The sequence below is a fragment of the Amphibalanus amphitrite genome, unplaced genomic scaffold, assembly GCF_019059575.1.
Source record: "Amphibalanus amphitrite isolate SeventyFive unplaced genomic scaffold, NRLGWU_Aamphi_draft 000461F_arrow, whole genome shotgun sequence".
NCBI lineage: Eukaryota > Metazoa > Arthropoda > Thecostraca > Balanomorpha > Balanidae > Amphibalanus > Amphibalanus amphitrite.
Window position 1 is genome coordinate 376945 of NW_024881955.1, and position 15556 is coordinate 392500.

At 47.1% G+C, this 15556-nt stretch overlaps 1 protein-coding gene across 1 annotated transcript in view; it reads left to right on the plus strand.

Annotated features, from left to right (window-relative positions):
• LOC122391921 overlaps window positions 1-15556 on the plus strand; it is a 68432-nt gene that overhangs the window by 22236 nt on the left and 30640 nt on the right. Inside the window, exon 2 of the mRNA XM_043386262.1 lies at window positions 932-1014. Coding sequence (XP_043242197.1) covers window positions 963-1014 — 52 coding nt within the window. The 5' untranslated portion in view covers window positions 932-962. The remainder of the gene's footprint in view (window positions 1-931; window positions 1015-15556) is intronic.

Sequence of the window (15556 nt, forward strand, 5' to 3'; positions counted from 1 at the left end):
CGGCTCGGTCCGACCCTCCCCTGGTCGAGCCACGGCCCGGTGCCGCCTGAGTTTGTGCCGGGTGCAAAACTGGAGCAGTAACTAGCGCCGGAACTAGTAGTCAGCACGACCATCGTCAGATGGCAGGAGTAAACGGAATAAGCGGTTCCAGGTTTCAGAAGGAATGGGGCAGGAAAAAGCGCTGAAAACAATGTTTTGCTGATATAGCCATAAAAAGTTCACTGAATTAGGAGAGCAGCACATCAGTTTAAAGCCCTTCAGATGGTGGTTTTAATAAGCACACAATCATTTCCCAATTCGCCTCCAACGGTGTCACAGGCAAAGAATACGCTGAAATACTAGTGTGTACAGAAGCAACTGCGGGTCCCTGTACCCCTATCCGCAACCATTTTTAACCACCCTCCCAGGAGAAGTGCTAGGTCCCGTTGCGGTGTAGTCGTACTTGCTCTGAGCGGATATAACCGCTGTCAGCGAATAAGTCCGCTGAGAGCAGGGACGACTACACTGCAATGGGACCTTACTGTACTCCAGGGAGTGTGGTTAAAAATGGTTGCGGATAGGGGTGCCCGCAAAACACCGGTTTACTCGCGGGCCTTGGGTTAAATTGTTTTCAGTGTAAGACCTCGAAAATGAATCAGTCTTGCGGCAAGCGGTACCTAAATGATTTTGGAAATAGGTAGGAAAGGCTACAATTTTTTCAAAGGTCGTGCTCAGGTCAGGTCAATTATGACGTCAAAGAGATCAACTCAGTCAAGTTAGGGGCAGCATTGTATGATTTTTTTTTTTTGGCAAGAAACGTTTGAAATCATCAAGCTCAAGTTCAGTCAAGTCAAAATTATTGAATCATTTTGCCAACAGATTTCAGAAATGGCATTGGTGAATAATTAGTCCTTGGTTGCCGGCTGACACTGGTGTCTCTGCCTGTTTGCAGCTGGTCGGGCGGTGCTGGGCCGCCAGTCAACATGTACCCGGCCGCTGCCAGACTCCAGGGACCCTGCATCCTGCTGGTCCTCGGTGAGTTCACGACGAGGTGTTTGTGCTGTCCGTTTTACTGATACATATGTATTCATGTAGATTGTAAAGTATCCTAATTGTCATCAAGTATCACGCCTGCCTTTGAATATGGACCTGTAAAGGCTTCTATATTCGTTATCTTGCAATAACGATTTGGTTACTTTTACACAAACCATTAACTAAACCTGACGCAGCAATTATCAAAACATCGAAATCAGCCTGTTAAAGTCTATGTGTGGGACGAATAATTTCCAACTACGTGAATTCACCCACACTGTAAACCAAATCTACAAGTTGGCTCCTTGTTACAAGTTTGGTTCCAATTCGCATAGGCGTCACCTTGTCGATTCACCAGCCCCAGGCTTGTTGGCTAACAAACTAACAGTTTGTCTACAAGTTTGGTTCTAATTCGCATAGGCGTCACCTTGTCGATTCACCAGCCCCAGGCTTGTTGGCCAACAAACTAACAGTTTGTCTACAAGTTTGGTTCCAATTCGCATAGGCGTCACCTTGTCGATTCACCAACCCCAGGCGTGTTGGCCAACAAACTAACAGTTTGTCTACAAGTTTGGTTCCAATTCGCATAGGCGTCACCTTGTTGAGTACTAGTCTGGGCCTTGTGAACCTACCAACTTCTGGATAGGCATAGCCGTTTCCTTGTCGGTTCAACAACCCCTGGTTTGTTGATGAACTAGCCTTTGACTGGGCATTGCTAGTTTACAAATTGTCAACAAGTAAGTGTACTAACGCTCAGTTCGAACTTGTTCTTCCTTACAATCGCTTTGTTTGCGTTGATAACCTTAAGAACTTACGATTCGCGTTCGTTTTCAATTGCCACGATACTGATTCAGGAAATATTTTCTATACGGACAGGTCATTTTTTGGCTGGAAGTGGTGCACAAAATCATGACTGGCATCAGTTATTGCTCAAAGGCTTGCGCTGACAAGAAACGAAATACTGATGGGTTATATAATCGATGAATGCATACACCACATCCATTCGGAAGTTTCTGGAATCATTAGTATTTATTACGGTCACGTACCTACATCACGTAGTATGTAATTAATACTATTGACTGGAGACAATTCCAAGTGCATATTTTCGAATGGATGTGGTAAATGCATGAGGTATAAGGTATACCTATCGTGCACCGTCAGCATATAAGTCTTTGAAGCAAGAACTGCTGCGTATGTGGAAGAACATGGTTTTGTGCATCGCATCAAGCCAGAAGTATAACATGCCCGTATGACGAATATTTCCACATTGACCATAACAATCATGGCAGTTGCACGATCACGCAGATAATTCGAATAAAGCATGATCGCCAACCAGATTAGCTTTTACAGCCCATATATGTCCATCAGTTAAGTTAAAAATACAAAGAGTTGAATTAAAGGCAAATAAATGTATTTATATATAAAAAAACACCGACCGCAAAACATCTGCTCACATGTGCATGCAAAGGTCTGGCCCACTTACATTGCGCGCGCAGGGGAAGGGAGGCGTCTCGACCGCGGGTATAGGCACGATTAGTGCGTCCCGCAGGCCAGAGCGGGCCTCACTCACAGCACGAACACCACAGTTCACAGATTTCACTTTTTACTGCACAAATGCTGGAACAGCCCTCGTCGCTGATCCATGCTGCTCGGCGGCCGCGCGACAACTGCTGGTTTGAACGGTTTGAAACCGCCGCGCCGGGGCCGGACGGCGACCGCTGATTGGTCCGCCAAGTCTGACGTCACGGGCGCAGCTGACCATGTGTATGCTGACCAGCTGACCAGTACAAGTTAGGTGCCGGTTAAATAACCATGCGGCAACAAGTTTCCAAAACTGGTTAAGAAACAAACGTTGAAACAAATGTAGAGTTGGTCTGGATACTGAGAAGCTGGTGTGCATAGTAACTATTGACTCGTAGTTGTCATCTGACAAGCAATGCACCAGACAACGGCTTGTTTGAAAAGTATCAGTTGGTAAACATACCAAGAGATGATTGGTTATATTACACAAGACTTGTCAATTTGGTTTACAGTGCAACTTTGACTTCAGAATTACCCGACGGACTGGAAGCTGCCAATCAGTTAGTTGAGTGTAAAATAGTCTCCTCTGATTCTCACCAAATCCGACTACTTCAACAATCAGCCCATTCAAAACTTGCCAATGAATTATACACTGCTTTACCCAAAACTTCAATTATACGATCCGCTTGAATAAAACAATACGTTGACGACACAAGGATCCACGAATAATAGGTACCTAACTCGCTGCAAAGTTCACAGTCTTACATCCTTGCTAGTACCATATTATACGCACGCCGAAAGCGTCGCTGGTTCCAAGACAACCAAATCTCCAAGTCTCTCGAGCCCACCTTCCGCTCCGGGAGTGTCTGACCAAATCCCAGCTGCACTGGCTGCGCTCCTCTCGTTTGTCCGGTCACGCACAGGCAGTAACTATCTGTTATGCCAGCCGGAGAACTGGGTTAGAGAGTGGCCAGCCGGGCGGAAACGGTCGCACATTGTGCCCGACGGCCGCCGTCTCATTAGCAGATTCTTCAGCCGCTTTATCGCCGGAAGCTGAGATTTAGGAAAACATGTGGAATGTAGGTTGTAAGACTGAAAGGAGGCCATTTAAAACGGCCAAATAACGTATGTCTTGGCCATTCATGAGGCTGATGTTTTTATTGGAATTTGTGTTGACTAAGCAGCCGGAAACGTTGGGGTTTTAACATTTTTAACAACTATTTATAGTGAACACATATCAGCCACCACTTTGAGAAACTTATATCCAAAACATTGACGTCAAAATAGCTAGCATTACAAATTTTGAATTGAACACACCTGCAATTAGTAGTATTTTATTGATTTCATGGACTTCTTGTTGAGCAAATTATTCTTTTAGGTATATCATACAATAAAGCTAAAAAACATTCCTTTATTAGAGCTTCCACTCATTCTGATAAATTTCAAATTGTTTTAGTACAAATAAGTAAACAACAAAGCAAATGCTGCCAGACGCTGAGGCCATATGAGTCCGAGAACTCTGCACTGGTTTTCTGGCCACCGGACTGCCATATTTCCGTGTAATTGGGCCCCCGGGTGAAGAAGTGTTAACACCAACGCCAGTTGTGGTCACACAGCACTGCAGAGAGCCCTGGCGGCGGATTGGGCCGAGCAGGCCTATTTTTCATCTACGGATGAGCAACGTCCATATTTAGGGCCGAATTTCGTGTGCGGTAGCGGTGCCCCAAAAATATTTGGATTTCATTTCAGTGACAGAAATAGCAGCTAATAAATGGACGCCACTTGTTCTAAGATGTGGGCAGTGGTTAGCTCCTTGTCAAATGACCAGTTGACTGAATCGACTTCCAGCGCCCTTAAAAACTAAAGAATGGTGACTTGGTCGGGAATCATTGCTTTGCTACACAAGTACACATTAAACTTTTCCCCCGATTTTAGCTGCAATATAGATATGTTAAATCAATTTTAGCTTGTTTATCATGTTCTACGAACTATGATTTATTACAACATAGAATGTTGTACCACATGTCGTCTACGTTGCTTATGATCTGCATAGCCATCGACATTCTGAACTTTAGTGTTGGATAATGTTAGGTATGTATAAGAAAACTGCAAACCACCCAGAAAAAACAGCCTGTGTTGGAGCACAGACGTGTTACCAGCAGCGATAGATGACCTTGTTTTCAAAATGAAATGGTCTCACACTCAACACTAAGTGCCTGTGCTGAATGTTCTATGTGTTTTGGAGTAAAGCAATTTCAAAGGATTTTAAGGTCATTTCCGGGAGCCATTTTCGGTAAGGCATGTTTGCAGTGCAGTTGAGTGGTCAGTTCTAATCCTCAGCAGTTCTGTTCAGTTGTCCACAAGAATAATCTTCTGGCAGTGTAGCCCACCCACGAGCCCTCGGTCCGATCAGTCTGCGTCGTCCGCCACCCGGCTCGCTCCTAGCTGGCGAGTCGGGTCCTGCGGCACAGTATCACCGCAGGCGCTCCAGACTCCAGAGGAAGGCTCGAGTCCTGCGGTACAGTATCACTCCAGGCGGCTCCAGCTGACGGCTCGAGTCCTGCGGCACAGTATCACTCCAGGCGGCTCCAGCTGACTGCTCGGACTCTGCGGCACAGCATCACCGCAGGCGCCGGATGACAGAGCCATCTACCGGCAGGAGAGGAGTTATTATCGGTGACTGGTCCTCGGCTCAGAATCAATAGCCATGGTTCCGGGGATGTTTCACAGAAATACCACGGCAATAAATTGAATATCGCGGGGCCCGGGGCACAACTACCAGTAAAACCGTTGTTCTTCATACCGTCTGATCCAGTGCATGCCTTTCAGCCTCACACAGGAATGCGTATTGCGCATTCCACCTCGGCCAGCTCATGTTCGCTGTTGTTCATCCTCTGTCGCAGGTTATGATCCACCCATCATCTCCCTCTCTTCTTCATCTTCCCTCCGTTCGTCAACACAAGCTCTCCGGTGGCGGCATCACGCTCAGCTGAGACCGCAGTGGGGCGGAAACTCGGCTCGTATACACCATAAATAGCCATCCGACCGGACAGTAGCTGAGGCGCTGTGTCTCGCCACATCCCCCTCAAATAATGGCCTGCACATAGAGCCGCCCGCCGGACTTGGCACGAAGATAATACTGTGGACGGCAGTGGCTGCATCCTGACATAGCGTGGGTAGGTAACAAATGATGGCGTATGTATGTTACGGCCCGTTTGAAAACCCGGCCCGTATTAATGCTGCCCGGCCCGCATTAATACTGACCGGAGACCTGGCCCGTATTAATACGGCCCCCGGTCAGCATTAATGCGGGCCGCCTGGCGGTCAGCATTAATACGGGCCGGGCAGTATTAATACAGCCCACTTTTTTCCTCACGGCCATATGAAAACTCGGGCCATATCAAAACTAGCCAACTAGTCTCTATTCCATGTCTTAGCAAATGCTGCGTAGGCTTGCAGTGGTCTTAACCCTCGCATGTGTAGGGGGGGGGGTCGGATGGACCCCCCCATGGTTTTTCGTGAATAACTCGCGTAAAAAGCGGCCGATCGCGACGAAACTTTCAGTACCCTCGCATTGATCAATTTTACATCTACCCTGAAAATTTCATGACCCTGACCCAAATGACCTTTGACCTGTGACCTCTTTTCCGAGACCATGTTTGGCCGGAATCGCGATTTCGCGTACGTCGGCTCGCACTAGCCGCGTGTTTGCAAGCTTTTCGTGGTTTCAAACGTTCAAACATGTGATTTGATGTTACTCCCGTGTGTGTCAAGGTCACCTGAAGGTCAGGTCAGGTCATTGACCTTTGGTGACCTCGGGTGACCTCGGGTCACTTTTTCGAGTTTTACATGTTTCTAGGCTAGTTTTTGGAGCTGAATTCGAATTTAGCAACCATTTGAACATTTACTAAGTAGTTTTGGTGACTTCGTAACATGTTACGAAGCTGTCAGAGGCGGTTGACACGTACTACGAATACCCGTCACGACGCCTACTGGTTGACCTGACCTGACCTGACCCGACCTGGTCTAAATGCTTCAAGACATCATCTGTGATCAAAACTAACACGATATTCGTGATCAGCACCCCGAAAAACCCCTTAGCAGCCACACTTTACGACTTTCTAAAAGGTCCCGATTTTCCCGACTTTGGGTCATTGACCTGACCTGGAAGGTCAACCAATGACCTAGGACCTTAAAATTGGGTATCATCGGCTTCCTCTCGTCACGGGCAACACGCTCGTTTTTTCCGCGAAGCTCTAGCTCGATCAGGGGCCAAACGGCAAGGGGGGGGGGTCCAACCGACCCCCCCCCCCTACACATTAGAAGCTGGCAAACGCCGCACACATGCGAGGGTTAAATGTCTTTTATACTTTTTGACTGTTGGCTAGTAAATGTTTGTTTCGTGGTATCTTCAGCGTATAGACCCACCATACCTTGACCTTACTTACACCATACATGACCTTGACACCCACCATAATGCATTGGTACAACATCATTTTACATGTTCCAGTGTTTAAAACCACAACAAGACTAGAAACACGCAGATAATATGAGCCAACATACGCTGAATTGCGATTCCGGCCAAACATGGTCTCGAGGATCAGGTCACAGGTCAAAGGTCATTTGGGTCAGGGTCATGAAATTTTAGAGCAGGTGTAAAATTGAATAACTCGAGGGTACTGAAAGTTTCGTCGCGATCGGCCGTTTTTACGCGAGTTATTCGCAAAAAAAAACGAGGGGGGGGGGGTCCGTTCGACCCCCCCCCTATAAGTGCGAGGGTTAAGTGGAAATCAGTGCTAAAGTCCTCGAATTATGACATTTTCAAAATGAAGTTGCCATACTCTTTATGATCACTAGTTATTAAGATCAGATAATGAAACAGATGCGTGATACACTGATATTCACTGTCGGTCCTCCAGCGGTAATGGAAGAAATGGGCGCGCGGCAGTGTCGGCACTCCCTGAGGTGACCTTGGGCGATGTGTTAGACCTGCTCTTATTACCCTGGGCAACGTCTAGATGAATATTGCTGGTTGTCTCTACAAAATTATGATAAACCCTCGTTTGTTTTCTCTAAATGGTGTTTTGAACTATTTTAACCCGCGCACCGACGGGGGTCTGCGCCAACTTAGTACCGACGGGGGGGGGGGGGGCGGATGACCGCCCCCCCCCCCCTGAGATCTCGAGAACGAAGCAAGATAGCGACAAGCGGTAAACGGCATCGGATACGCACGGTCAAGATCTACAATTTTTACTAGGTCATTTTCAGATCAGGTCAAAGATGACGTCACAGGGGTCGAAAAAGTCAAAATGGCAGCGCTAAATATGGAGAGAGTTTTTCTCGAATAACTTTCAAATTAGTCAAGATAGGAACAAACTAAGGGCATCATCGTGATCCTCTCGTCAATCCGCATCAAATGATATATATGTTGACCTCGAAAGGTCAAGGTCAAAGGTTGACCTCAGGTCACGTGACCTCGAGGTCATCATGTATATCATTCGATGCGTCTTGACGAGCTGAACACAATGAGACCATCCACGCGTCTGTATCTTGTTCCTGTACGGAGTTATTGGCCAAAAACCTTTGGTGACCTTTGATGACGTCACATGACCTCACAGCTGCCCAACAGCAAAACAGACCTCAAGGTAGTGAAGGTTGATCGTATATGAAGTCATGTATGGTATATGGGGCCATTCCGACCCGTTTTAGTGGTAAAAACAGGGAGTTGATTTTTCCCCCATTGACTTATAATGGGGAGGTCGCGAAATTGACCTGACCTTAGGTCACCGATATCAAAATTCCGAGATATACAAATTGTAGCTACTAATGACCTAATAACATCCTGCGACTTTCAAAGGCCTCCGACATCTACTGTAGCTCTGGCACGGTGACAAAGTTGCAAAAAAGTGACTTGAGGTTGGGTCATTCAAAGTGACCTGGTGACCTGACCTTGAAAGGTAGGAGGTTCAAACTTGCACACCATGTGTAAAATTGATAAGGGAATAGTCATACCAAATTTCGCGTTCGCGAAAAAACCTCAGGGGGGGGGGCGGATATCCGCCCCCCGTCGGTGCGCGGGTTAACCCGCGCCCCGCTGGGCTATTCAGCCATACGCGCCCTGCTGGGGGGGCAGATTCTGCCCCCCCCCCCTGTCTAACTTCCGAACCGATGGTCGTAGAAAGACGGGGAAAACGGCAATCGAAAGCTCTCAACAAGGCGGATCTTAAGAGCTCAAATTTGTTTGCTTAAGTAGGTCAGAGGTCAGGTCAAGGTCAGGCCAAGGGTACAAAATGCAAGTTTCTACAGTATCGGCCTTGCACCGTAGTTGCCGAAGAATGGACTGAGACTGATTGTCCAAAACGTGTTCTTAGACTACCAAGACAATATTCGTTGCATACAATGTCATTCAAAGGTCAAGGTCAAGGTCACATCAGGTCAGGTCAGGTCACCAAAAACAAAATATAGTAAAGGGCATGTGCAACAAATGTTTTATGGGTCACTTTACTCATAGAATTCAATAGGCACACTCAATAAGTGATATGGACCACCTCTGGATGAATTTCAGGTCGAGGTCAGGTCAAGGTCAGGTCAAGTGAGGTCAAATTTTGAAGTTGGTTTTTAAGGCCTAAAAAAGTGTCTATCTGATAAAGTTTGTCACGTCGAATCGAATGGTGCTATTTTTGTTTCCCTACGAGGTCTAAAACTTCCAAAAAATTCATTTTTCAAAATTTTTGTGTGTCGTGACGTCATAAAATTTTGAATAACTCCCACATTTTTTAGCCGATTCTTCTAAAAATTGTGATGTAGGTGCACATAGACCACTTCTCTGACATATATCCCGGTTTTTTCGATACACTCAAAATTTTGGATTTTATAATTATTTTCCCAAAAAAGTCAGTTTTTTAAAAAAATTGGGCCAAAATCCAAAATTTTCAAAAAACCGAGATAGCCATTTGATAGACAAAGTGGAATCACGCATAACCTTTTTTGTTACGTCTTGATTCTTTTAAAAATGAAGATGTTAGCGGCGTTTGAAATTTTGCTGTTTTTGAGGCAAAAATGGCGAACATGACGTCACTAAAACGTCAATTTCTCAACAATTTTCCGACGGAGGTCGCTCAAATTTTCAGGGAACGTGTCAAATTGATGTATGATAAGGTACCGAAAGTTTGATGTTGCTGGCGTAACGCGTTTAGAAGTTATTGGCGAAAAACGGGAGGGGGGGCAGATTCTGCCCCCCCCCCCCCAGCGGGGCGCGGTTAATCACGTATAATAGCATCTATTTTCTCGAGCACGTTTTGTTCCATATCATTGCCGAGCACTAGTTTGAACTGCTTGCCCAATTCACTGCCTTTCGATCTGTCCGCTAGTCTCGGGGTATATGTTCCGGTCTTGTAATCGAATGGTTGTGGGTTCGAGGCGGGGTTGGCGAATATTTACACATGGCGTTCAACTTTTATCAGTAAGCCGCCGTCTATAAAGACATGCTAATGTAATTGATTTTGCAGCAGACGGATAAGTTTTGAAATAAAAGGTGGGCAGCATTAATACTGCCCACCTAAATCGGCCGCATTAATACAGACCGGCAAGGCGGCCCGCATTAATGCTGACCGGCCCGTATTAATACGGGCCAGGTCTCCGGTCAGTATTAATGCGGGCCGGGCAGCATTAATACGGGCCGGGTTTTCAAACGGGCCGTAACATGTATACAGTCCATGGGCTGAGATGGGTGTGTTATTATCGGTAATGTGAGGAGAACTGCAAATGATCATGGGTTGGTGACTTATGAAGAGAGAGAGAGAGAGAGAGAGAGAGAGAGAGAGAGAGAGAGGGAGAGAGAGAGAGAGAGAGAGAGAGAGAGAGAGAGAGAGAGAGAGAGAGAGAGAGAGAGAGAGAGAGAGAGAGAGAGAGAGAGAGAGAGAGAGAGAGAGAGAGAGAGAGAGAGAGAGAGAGAGAGAGAGAGAGAGAGAGAGAGAGAGAGAGAGAGAGAGAGAGAGAGAGAGAGATAAAACATGCGGCCCTGGTGGCGCAGTCGGTTAACCCGCGCCCCACTGGGGTCTGCGTATAACACGCCCTACTGGGGGGGGGGCTATTCATAGCCCCCCCTCCTAACTCCGAAACTACTGGGCCGATCGTCAAAATTCAAACGGCGTCTGATAGCCCCGGAAAAACTGTCGAGCGAAACCTAATTTCATTGACCTCGAGGTCACTGATGACGTCACAGGTCAGGTCAAAGTAAAAATTATTAGCATTTTGGCTTCTTCACGTTTTGGGCTCTGGCCGCCGTCTTACAAGTCAGATCAGGCTCATTTTTGGTTCACACACTCGTAAACAGATGCTCTAGATACTCTGAGGGTACCAAACTTGTACTTTGATTTTCAGGTCAAGGTCAGGTCATCACAGGTCACGAAAATATTATATCATCCGTCGGTCACGTGACACATGTTTTATGGTCCATTTAGGCCAAACATTTCGAATTTGATGTCGTCGGTGTCATTCGAGGTCATTTTGAGTCAAATTTAGCTTAGGTCAGGTCACTTTCAGGTCAAAAAAGGTCAAATTTTGAAGTTAAAATTTTTCAACAAAAAAGGTGTCTATTGGATGCCGTTTGAGCTCCGGAACACGATGGTGCTATTTATATTGGCGTACGATGTCGAATTCGTGCTGAAAAATTAATTTGAAAAATTAATAATTGTTAATTTTTTGCAATAATGCGTATAACTTGGCCATTTTTGAAGATATTTAGCTACAACTTGCTAGAGTTAGTCATAATAATGCGTTCTATCACATATATTCCGGTTTTTTTTCGAAAAGTCAAAGTTTTTTTGAAAACAATGTAAAAATATAAATTTTGAATTTTATTATATGAAATTTTCGAAATTTTCAAAATTTCGAACATCCGAGATAGCAGTTTGATAGCGCAGTCTATTCTGAGTCCTCTCATGCAAAGAAATTGGATCTAGCTTAAAAACTGAGCTTTTGGGAGCGATTGCCGTGGTTCAATGTTTTGCGTCGAAATCGGCCGAACATGACGTCACTCTGACGTCATTTCCGGCCGACCTATGGTAGTTACGAAGTTCAAATTTTGACACAAGGTGTCAAATTGATGCAGCCGAAGGTACTGAAAGTTTGGCGTCGATACGTCAAGCGGTTCGGAAGTTATTGCAGAAAAACGGGAGGGGGGGGCTATAAATAGCCCCCTGGCTGGGGGTATAAATATAGCCCCCTGGCTGGGGGTATAAATAGCTGGGGGGGGGGGGGCTATAAATAGCCCCCCCCAGTGGGGCGCGGGTTTTAAGGCGTCGACCCGCGGTGCGGGCGGTGCCGGGTTTCGGGTTCGATTCCCGGTTCCGCCCGTTCCGCGGGCGTCGTCCCCGTCTGCGTCACCAGGTGTGGGGTAGGCTCCCACTTCAGCCGTAGCCTGGGGGGTGGGGAATAGGACGGCGGGAGGAGCAGGTGCTCTCTCCTATAATTGGGACAAGAGCCCGTTGGAGAGAGGTCCGACTAAAAAAAAAAATGCAGACAGACTGACAGACAGACAGACAGACAGACAGACAGACAGACAGACAGACAGACAGACAGACACAGACAGACAGACATATTTATTCTGAGTCAGACAAACGGACAGATTAGGGCGAGGTCTCGTACATCATGCATGCTCCTTTTGATTTGTTAGTTGACGGATGGTGCCTCCTTTATTCACCAGGCTTGTTAGTCTGACAGTTCTCCCCAGTGTGGCTGGGTGACACCGCCTGATTAACGGCTGCGTCATTAGTTGGCTCTGTGACCGGGTCTGGCACCGGCCGGCGCGGATCAGACGCCTCACCTGATCGCACGCCCACAGCCGTGCGACTGCATCCAGTCATTAGGTGCTGAATGACACCCCAACTGTGTCGGCCGCCAGTCCACCTGTGGTCCCGAACTGCAGCGGACCGCGCAAATACGCACTGCGCTGGGGCAGGCGGGGGCCGGTTCTATCCATTGCTTTGGGGCAGGCCGAGTCCAACTCTGCTAACTGTATCTGGGTAGACGCGTTCCATTCCTGCCCACCTTTTAACCCTCGCCCGCACATGGGGGGGGGGGGGTGGTGGTTGCCACCCCCCAGGTAGTCTTTCTGCTCTGCACTCATCATTTTTAAAGCTAGAAGGCTGATGTTTCGTATAGCTGCTCCTCTATCCTTTCTTGATGTCCACTGAAAATTTCAAGTTTCTGTGACCTTTGGTTTCGGAGATATGACCTTGTTATTCAGGTCATGTCATGACCCAAATGGCCAATTCTCGACATCTTGCGTTGGCTATGGGCCTTGTGAGCTTTTGACACCTTGATTTCGGCCTTTTTTACCAGTCTTACCTCCCACCCATCATGGAACATGTTGTTCGACGATGTACAGATGTCAAGGTCAAGGTCAAGGTCAACCTAGGTCATCTAAGATAATTGCGTTTTAGGCAAGCGGAATTTACTTTTCGTGAAGTTTTTTTTTACTGCATTTTTGGTAAAAGCTTCTCAGATCATGATTTCATGTAATATGGACACATAAACAATCGGTGCACACATCAGTTTACACACAGACACACACAGACATACAAACACATATAATTGACCTTGACCTAACTTGACCTGAAATGACCTCAGCAGCAAAAACCTGGTCGGGTAGTGTGAGAAAGAGGTTCTAGCTGGCTTGGCACCAGAAAACAGCATCGTTATCGGTATATGATAAGCAGCGCACTTGATATCCAACGGTGACCCAAAACAGCAACATTTTTTAGTTTGACCTGACCTGGAAGGTCAATGACTGACCTGAGAAGGTAAAACTGGGTATCATTGGATTCGTCTCTTCCCAAAGAATCTTTTTGGTCTTTACCGCTAAGCTCTATCTCCAACAGGAACGAAATGGCGCGGGGGGGTGGCAACCACCCCCCCCCCCCCCCATGTGCGTTCTAGGATGGGAAAATGGCATGTGCGGGCGAGGGTTAAGGGCAGCCGGTGTCGGGTACTATTCACAGTGTCTGTCTGATGTAAGGATAGATGTGGTTTGGTCCCTCCGACTATACAGTACGCGTCAGGCTCCGGTCCTGTCAACAAAAGACTCCAGTTCTTGACCATTGTGCTACAGCAAACGGAACCTAGACGTTGCCAGCCTACCGCCGATCAATGCAAATGGTCTGGATTTCACTGGATGTACTGCAACAGGTTTTGAATTGCACACTGGTCTACCGTTGTTGCACGTAGACGCCAGCCGTGGCGAGGTATTGCCGTGGAGCATCATACGGCCTGAGTGTCTAGACCGTCAATATTGATGTCAAAAGCTGCAATAAATAATCCAGAAAATAACTGGCCAGCAGAAATGCAGCAGACTAGCTGTCTGTTTGATGGTGTTGAGGCACATGCTTCTAGAATGCTGCTAAGCGACAGCCATGGCACTTGGCAGTATATAATCGCCGGCAGGGATGCGGAGTCGATGGATTTTTGGTGACTAGTCCGACTCCTATACTCCGACTTCGGCTATCAAAAACCAGCTCCGACTCTGACTCCGGGCAGAACTGTTGACTCTGACCGACCCCAGCTCCGACTCCGCAGACTTGGCAGAGCTGCGGAGGCAATGGAGTTTTCGGTGACTCCGACTCCGGCCCCGGCTCCGGTTTCCAAAATCGACTCCGACTCTGACTCCGACTCCGGTGAGAACTGTCGACTCCGACCAACTCCGACCTCGACTCCGCAGCCCTGAATTCACCGGTCACTTTATTAACGTTGCAATGCTTTTTGGGTTGGCACGGTACTAGATAAACTGCCAGAGCGACGCCAGCCTGTCCGACCTGACCCGGTGGCTCAGATGTCTGAGCGCGGTAACACGGCCCGACAGGCCACGACGACAGCTGTCTGCGAGAGGTTCTGTTCCCTGTCCGCAATACGCGACACAGTGACACACCCACCGCGAAGACTGCTGTCGACCGGGCCCGGAGGGCGGGCAGTGGGCCAATGTGAGACGCGGGTGAAAAGTGACGGCTGCACGTGGGAGGCAGCTGCAGAAGGGGCAGTTATCACTGCCAATGCGAGGTGCTAAGTCTTGACTCTTGACATGCTTCATAGTGAACTGCAGACGAGATATGGCTCTGTCAGTTTTGCATCAGGTGATTTAGTAGAAAATATATGGCATTAAGGAACACCATATTCGCCATACTATTTGCTATCGACCTTTTTCGAAAAGTATACGGGGCATATTTGGGACACCGGTAAGCCATGTGATTCCAGGCACAATGCAGGACTCGTTACGACGTAAAAATGCCGGCGGTGTCCAGGGCAGCGCGTTGTGTGTCGGCGTTCGATTTGAGTGACGCTATTGTGTCGACCGCCCTCCGCACTGCCACCCTCCCCGCGATCCCCTGCTGTTCAACAGCGTCACAATGCCAGGAGGATAGAGGTTGTTATACGGAGGAAAATGAGGGGCATTTAGAGCCGTTCTTAGTGAATCCATGGGTGTAACGATCGCCTGTCGCTCAAGCTAATGATTAGAAACAACGTCAAGCACAAATATAACGAGTAAGTGCAAATGTAATTTCCGAAGCATAAGATAGGTGATTCAAAAATTATTAGGTGCTCTTTCATTTGAAAATAGGCGTAAATGCGGAATAACGTTAATCCTACTTGCTTTGAGAAAATCTCCACATAATTGAAGAACACATCTTGTATGCCAAATCGTACCCTTTAATCGTAGTTGCTGAAATTAACTCAGCCGTCAGCTCAACAAGTCAGGTTGATTTTGAGCATCAATCTGACTAACTGTCGGCGGCAAGGGAACTTGAAGCCATATCCTTATTGTCCCTTCCAGTTTCGATTTTTGACAAGATATCTATTGTCAAAAGCAAATAATGAACAGCATTAAAAATGAATAGTAGCTTTGTCAGTCCCTTCTTTCAGTCTGTAAACATGTGTCAAGTAGGTGCCACAGAGACGCCATGATTTTTTTTCTATCCTTAACTTTGTATTTTATCCAGCCTTGAATATGAACATATGTAATTGTTCTAGA